A 7,463-nucleotide genomic window follows, 5' to 3' on the forward strand; every position below is an offset into this window, starting at 1 on the left:
TAGTTAACTCGATTACGCTCGCGAAGGTTCTAAGCGCTAAGATAAATACTTACTTATGTGTGTGTATAGATATAGATATAGTTTAAGTATGTACCTACCTACTAGTTGTTCGAGCACCTACCTACTTTAGTAATAATAATAAATAAATAGTGACAGGAAGTGAGGAGGCCAGCGCCATCTAGTAGGAAATAGCATAACGAAGTAGAACAATAGTGCACTAAATAGACCATGTAGTTCACCTACTCGACAACAGATGGCAGCCCCATCTAGAACATTCTACTTCTTATGAGTCTTTTCTAGAGCTTCCTGGAATTCTCTATCTTCGGTAGAGATTAGTATAAAAGGCAGACGCCAACACCTCACAGCAAGTCAGTTTAATAGAAAGAGTGAAACAATAAACATCTCCAGTGAATTGTGAACAATAATACCAGTGTTTTATTTCGAAGACTCAACAGGCTAACATATAGCTACCTCTACGTCAGTGGCATTTCCTCATCTTCCTGAAGAACCAAACAGGTGCAACCGCCACTTCCATCGCACCGTATAGTAATAGTTCGTGAAACGGTCGAAGTGATCCGCACATTTGGTCCATCGGAGCCGGATTGAAGACTTTGGAATGCCTGTAACGAGGTCCACGACAGGGAGGCTACAGCGCGGCGGCCTAGAACAGAGGCCTACTGAAGAATCGTCGGCCGCCGGCGCCACCGCCTCCACCGCCACCGCTACAGACTCCGACACGCACACGCCGTCAACCGCCGTGAAAGCATCAACATCGACGGGTGTGTCCACCGGAGTATCGACGCCGCCCTCGTCTGCCGCCAGGGTGGATAGCGTCTCGCCCCCCATAACAGGGGGGGCACCGCTCCCTGTGTTCGGGGGAGTACCGCCACCGCCCTCCACTGCCGCGAGGGTGGTTACAGCTGCTGCCGGAACGCCCTGCCCACCGTCATGCATCCGGGCTACTCCGCCAGCGTCTACAGCAAGATCGAAGGCCAAGTCATTAAAGGCACGCCGCATCGCCGAAGCGAAAGAAGAATTAGCGTGTCGTCAAGTTGAAATCGCCGAAGCAAAAGAAGAAATAGCACGTAGTAAAGAAGAAATAGCACGTCGTAAAGCTGAACTCGCCGCCGCCCGTCTCGCAGTTATTGAAGCTGAATCCGACACCGATGACGACGACGGCAGCATCAGTACCGAGATGGAGAGTACGCTCAAGGTCGACTCGTGGCTCAAGACACAGCAGAATGTACTGGCCATCAAGAACGAGCCTCACTCCGCGTCAGCAGCACCACCACCGCCAACAGAAGCTGCTGAGGAGTCCAGACAGCATGATGAGGACTACGTTCCACCGCCAGTCGCCACCGCCGTCGACCCTGCCTCCACTGCCGCCGTCCCTGTCGCTCAGCCGCGGACAAGCGACTCTGTGAGCCTCACTGCCCTCGCCGAAGCTATTGCTCTAGCTGCAAGAGCCGGGGCGCCGCCGCCACCACCACCGCCACCGGCTCCGCGTCACATTAGTGAGCTACCGTACTTTAGTGGCGCGCCGCACGAGTGGCTACAGTTCAAGACCGCCTACTACGAGTCCGCCGCATCACTCGCGCCCTGCGACAACATGGGGCGCCTACGTCGATGCCTGAAAGGAAGAGCGAAGGAAGCTGTCAGCCGCCTGCTCATCACCAGCACGACGCCCGAGAACGTGATGAAGTCACTCGAATTGTGCTTCGGGCGCCCGGACAGCATCGCGCTCGCCGAGTTGGAACGTCTGCGCGCACTACGCCGGCCTACGGATATCGCTACAGAGTTCTGCTTCTTTGCAAACGAAGTAAGCAACATCGTAACGACACTTCAAGAGCTGCACCGCGACCGCTACCTCAACAATCCCGAGATCACGCAGCTCACAGTCGAGAAGCTCACCGCCGCCCACAAGCTTCGCTGGTTCGACTTCTCCGCCGCACAGTCGCCCGAGGAACCCGACCTGCTGAAGCTCAGCCGCTTCCTCACTCGGGAAGCCTCGATATGCGGGCCGCACGCACATGAGAAGACGTCGAGCATCGCCTACGAACCGAAGCAGCAGCAACAGCAGCAGCAGCCACGCCGCGCACAAAGGGCACACGCAACTGCGGAACAGAAAGTTTCGTGCCCAGTATGCTCCAACGCCGGCCACAACATAGCAGAATGCCGCAAGTTTGTAGAGAGCAACATCGACTCACGTTGGCAGCTAGCTAAGGAAAGCAGACTCTGCTTTCGTTGTCTACGCTACCGCAGCAAGACGCACCGATGCAGAATTAAGAAATGCGAAGTTGACGGCTGCGAGAGGTCACATCACCGACTGCTTCACTTCGTGCGCAAAGACGAGCCCGAATTAAAGAAAACGGAAGCAGTCGCCTCTTCGTGGACACCGAAGACGCAAGCGTATCTCAAGATAGTAAAGGTGCAAGTCTCCGGACCAGCGGGAGCGGTCGACACATGCGCGCTCCTAGACGACGGATCTACTGTTACGCTCATCGACAGTGACATTGCACAGAGGATCGGAGCCAGGGGGCCTATTGACCCTCTCTTCATAGAAGTGATCGCTGACACAAGCGTCGAAGAGTCCGCATCACGTCGCGTCACACTCACTCTCGAGGGGGCAAGCGGGACGCACATAGTCAACGCACGCACAGTAAGAAAGCTGCACCTCGCCGCACAGCGTGTCACCGAGCAAGACCTTGCCGGCTGCCCTCATCTAGAAGACATCCAGCACGAGCTGAAGCACGCAGACATGAAGCCAGGCCTGCTCATCGGGCAAGACAATTGGCACCTACTCATGGCGTCGGAAGTGCGAGCGGGACAGCGACACCAACCAGTGGCTTCACGCACACCACTGGGCTGGGTTTTACACGGTGCACACACGCGCGCACTGGGACAGCGCGTGCACTACGTGAACAACATCATCAACCTCGAAGACAGCATGGACGAGCAGCTGAAGAGACACTTCGCGCTCGACTCATTAACGATCACACCGAAGACACCAAAGTCTGACCCAGAACAGCGAGCACTCGACCTGCTCACCAAGAACACCATAGCACGAGACGACGGCCGATATGAAACGTCTCTACTGTGGAAGAAGGATGACTTCAGCATGCCAAACAACTACGAGAACACGCTGAAGATACTTCACAGCATCGAGAAGAAGATTGATCGCGACGCTGACCTCAAAGAAAAGTACGAGAAACAGATGGAGAGCCTTATTACAAAGGGCTACGCTGAAGTCGCGCCACCGACCACATCAAACAAAGTGTGGTATCTACCGCATTTCGCAGTCGTCAATCCGAACAAGGGCAAGATTCGCATTGTCCTGGACGCAGCAGCCACATATAAAGGCGTCTCACTAAATGACCACCTACTCACCGGGCCAGACCTACTACAGTCGTTGCCGGGAGTACTAATGCGCTTCAGACAGCATGCAGTCGCCGTGACAGCTGATATCGCCGAGATGTTCATGCAGGTGAAGATACGCGCTGAGGATCGAGATGCCCTTCGCTACCTGTGGAGGGGCAACAAGCGTGATGGGCCGCCAACAGAATACAGAATGACGTCACTCATATTCGGCGCTACAAGTTCACCATCAACAGCAATCTACGTGAAGAATATTAACGCACTCAAGTACGAAGCCACTCACCCCGAGGCAGTAGACGCAATTATCAACAAACACTACGTCGACGACTACCTCGACAGCCACAAGACCGAAGAGCAAGCGATCAAGGTGGCGCAGGACGTCCGCGACATACACCGGCGAGGCCACTTCGTGCTGCGGCAATGGGCATCAAACTCCGAGGCAGTACTCAAAGCACTCGGCGAAACAGGCAACGAGCCCATGAACATTAAGATCGATGATGGATCAAGCGAACGAGTCCTAGGTCTCATCTGGCGGCCAAAGTCCGATGCGCTCGGTTTCAACCTAGACTTGGCGCGTCTGCCGCCTGCAGTCATAGAAAAGAAGATACCCACGAAGAGAGAAGCACTCAAGATCGTCATGTCGCTGTATGATCCGCTCGGATTTGCCGCGCCTGTCACCGTGCGAGCAAAACAGCTACTTCAAGAGGCGTGGCGGCGCGGCACTACCTGGGACCAGCCAATAGATGAAGACCTCTCAGAACAATGGCAACAATGGATGATGCACCTGGAAGGGCTACGCCGTGTCTCAATACCGAGGTGCTACGCCCGCTACAGCGACGCTACGAGTCTACAGCTACATATATTTGTCGACGCGAGCGAGTCCGCATACGCCGCCGCTCTTTATTGGCGGGCGGTAACAGCAGAGGGTAAGACATACCTATCGCTCGTCATAGCAAAGGCGCGAGTGGCACCGCTCAAGCTCACTTCGATCCCGCGCCTCGAGCTACAAGCCGCCGTTATGGGCTGCCGTATGGCCGCAGCCGTCATTGAAGAACACCAAGTTAAGCCCGAATCGAAGACCTTCTGGACCGACAGTAAGACGGTGCTGACATGGCTGAAGAACGGCTCAAGATCGTACCGCCCGTTCGTCGCGCACCGCATAGCTGACATCGAGGAAAACAGCTCTACAAATGAATGGCGCTGGATACCTACGAAACTCAACGTGGCCGACGACGCTACAAGGGATGTGCCACGCGACTTCGACGCTGACCACCGATGGTACAAGGGCCCATCCTTCTTACTCGAGGACCCTACTGCCTGGCCGGCGGAAAAACCACTTCTAACGAAGAAAACAGGCGAAGAGAAAACGACCTCAGTTACCGAAAAGTCTGCACAACTAAAAGAAGCGCTGCCAGACTACAACCGTTTCTCTAAGTGGGAAAAACTGCTACGAGCTACAGCAAGAGTTTTACACTTCATACAGCTGTGCCGGCCACGTGATCAGCGAGTCAACTACAAAAGAACTGCGAAAAATAGCGAAAAAGACCCTGACTGGCGCAAGAAAACAGCTACGAAACCGAACAAGCGTGCGACAGTGAAAACTACAGAAGACAGAAAATACCTCCCGCTCACCGGGCAGCTACTACGTGAGGCGGAAATACTACTCGTACGCCTAAGTCAACAGCAAGCCTTCGACTCAGAAATAGAAGACTTACAGAAAAACAGAACCCTGAACGCGAGAAGCAGGCTGCGCCACCTTGCGGTCGTCGCTGAAAATGGAATACTACTATTGAAATCGCGAATCGGCCGTACACTCAATATAGAACAAGGAGTCATCAGCCCTGCAATACTCGACGGCAATCATCAAATCACCAAACTGTGGATCGACTACACACACCGCCAGCTGATGCACGCAGGAGCCGAAACTACAGTTAATGAGTGCAGACAGCACTACTGGATACTCCGCCTTCGCACAGTGGTGAAGATGATGATTCATCGATGTCGACCATGCCGCATCAGGAAAGATTCACCCCCGCAGCCACCTACAGGAGACCACCCATCGAGCCGCCTTGCACACCACTGCAGGCCCTATACCTACACCGGCCTGGACTACTTCGGGCCTCTGACAGTCACCGTGGGCCGCACTCGACAGAAGCGATATGTGGCGCTCTTCACGTGTCTCACGACGCGCGCCGTACACTTAGAGCTGGTGGACTCTCTCACCACTAGCTCGGCAGTGATGGCGCTGCGTAGGCACATGGCACTCTACGGAACACCTACTGAGCTATGGTCCGACAACGGCACGAACCTGCGCGGGGCTGATAGAGAGCTGCGGCAATCAATCGACGCCGCTACAGCTGATGAAGCGGCCCAACAGAAGATCAACTGGCGCTACATACCTCCTGGGGCTCCTTTCATGGGTGGGGCCTGGGAGAGACTGGTGCGGTCAGTGAAGACCGCCCTTTACGCCGTCCTGAACGAGCAGCACCCAGCCGAAGAGGTGCTGCGCACACTGCTAGCCGAGGCAGAATACGCAGTAAACAGCCGCCCGCTCACGCATGTGTCACTCGAGCCCGACGACCCCGAGGCCTTGACACCGAACCATTTCCTGCTCGGCGGATCAGGACGCGTACACGCGCCTGGCAGCTTCGACGACAAGGACCTCATCAGCCGCAGTCACTGGCGCGCCTCTCAGCGCCTGGCCGACCTCTTCTGGGCAAGATGGCTACGAGAGTACCTGCCTGAACTTCAGCACCGGCGGGAGCCTCACGGACGCGGCGAAGCAGTCAAGGTTGGCGACATTGTCATGGTGGCAGACGGCAACCTACCGCGCAACACGTGGCCAAAGGGCGTTGTCACGGCTGTCTACCCCGGACAAGACGGCATCGTAAGAACAGTCGACGTCCAAACCAAAGGAGGAACCCTTAGAAGACCGACCAAGAAGCTGGTGATCCTGCCTACAGCTCCAGACGTTCCGACCAAAGAATTCAACGCCCTGCAGGCGATGACCGGCGGGAGAGATGTACGGAACGACTAAAAGAAGTTTTGTTTTATTTGTAAATAGTTCATAGAAATAACTAGATCAAGTAGTTAACTCGATTACGCTCGCGAAGGTTCTAAGCGCTAAGATAAATACTTACTTATGTGTGTGTATAGATATAGATATAGTTTAAGTATGTACCTACCTACTAGTTGTTCGAGCACCTACCTACTTTAGTAATAATAATAAATAAATAGTGACAGGAAGTGAGGAGGCCAGCGCCATCTAGTAGGAAATAGCATAACGAAGTAGAACAATAGTGCACTAAATAGACCATGTAGTTCACCTACTCGACAACAGATGGCAGCCCCATCTAGAACATTCTACTTCTTATGAGTCTTTTCTAGAGCTTCCTGGAATTCTCTATCTTCGGTAGAGATTAGTATAAAAGGCAGACGCCAACACCTCACAGCAAGTCAGTTTAATAGAAAGAGTGAAACAATAAACATCTCCAGTGAATTGTGAACAATAATACCAGTGTTTTATTTCGAAGACTCAACAGGCTAACATATAGCTACCTCTACGTCAGTGGCATTTCCTCATCTTCCTGAAGAACCAAACAGGTGCAACCGCCACTTCCTTCGCACCGTATAGTAATAGTTCGTGAAACGGTCGAAGTGATCCGCACAGCTTGCTTACGCGTTAGCTAGCTTAACTTACTGCGCACTTATAGCAGCCAAGATGGCGGATATGCAATTACGCATTATCATTTTGATGTTTCATCAGCTTTCCTGTTTCTTTTATTTTATCTTTTTGAATACGCTAGCTTGCCTAGATGCATTAAATACCTACTTTTATCAAAATTATGCTGCAGCTAGTCTACCGCTTTCGGCCTTTCTTAATAATTTCTATATTATCTTTAATTTATGTTAGGTATTCCGTTCTGGTTTCCACTGCCGCCTCAATCAAGTTAGATTAGGTACTCTGCTGTAGGTCTTGATGACGGTATGTGGAACCTAGACGATAACGGTGTACTGATGCGTTGGATTTCCATCTTTTCCAGGGTCCAAGGTCCACGCTACGAACTCCAAGGTCCACGCTTACGTCC

At 53.1% G+C, this 7,463-nt stretch overlaps 1 protein-coding gene across 1 annotated transcript; it reads left to right on the forward strand.

Moving 5' to 3' along the window:
• Positions 1–616: 616 nt before the first annotated feature.
• On the forward strand, positions 617–7,045 carry LOC119693169. Its single transcript, XM_038115880.2, has one exon. The coding sequence runs from the start codon at positions 617–619 to the stop codon at positions 6,410–6,412; it is 5,796 nt and encodes a 1,931-aa protein (XP_037971808.2). The 3' UTR covers positions 6,413–7,045.
• The last annotated feature ends 418 nt before the right edge of the window (positions 7,046–7,463 follow it).

The sequence above is a fragment of the Plutella xylostella genome, chromosome 21, assembly GCF_932276165.1.
Source record: "Plutella xylostella chromosome 21, ilPluXylo3.1, whole genome shotgun sequence".
In the NCBI taxonomy this organism is placed as follows: domain Eukaryota; kingdom Metazoa; phylum Arthropoda; class Insecta; order Lepidoptera; family Plutellidae; genus Plutella; species Plutella xylostella.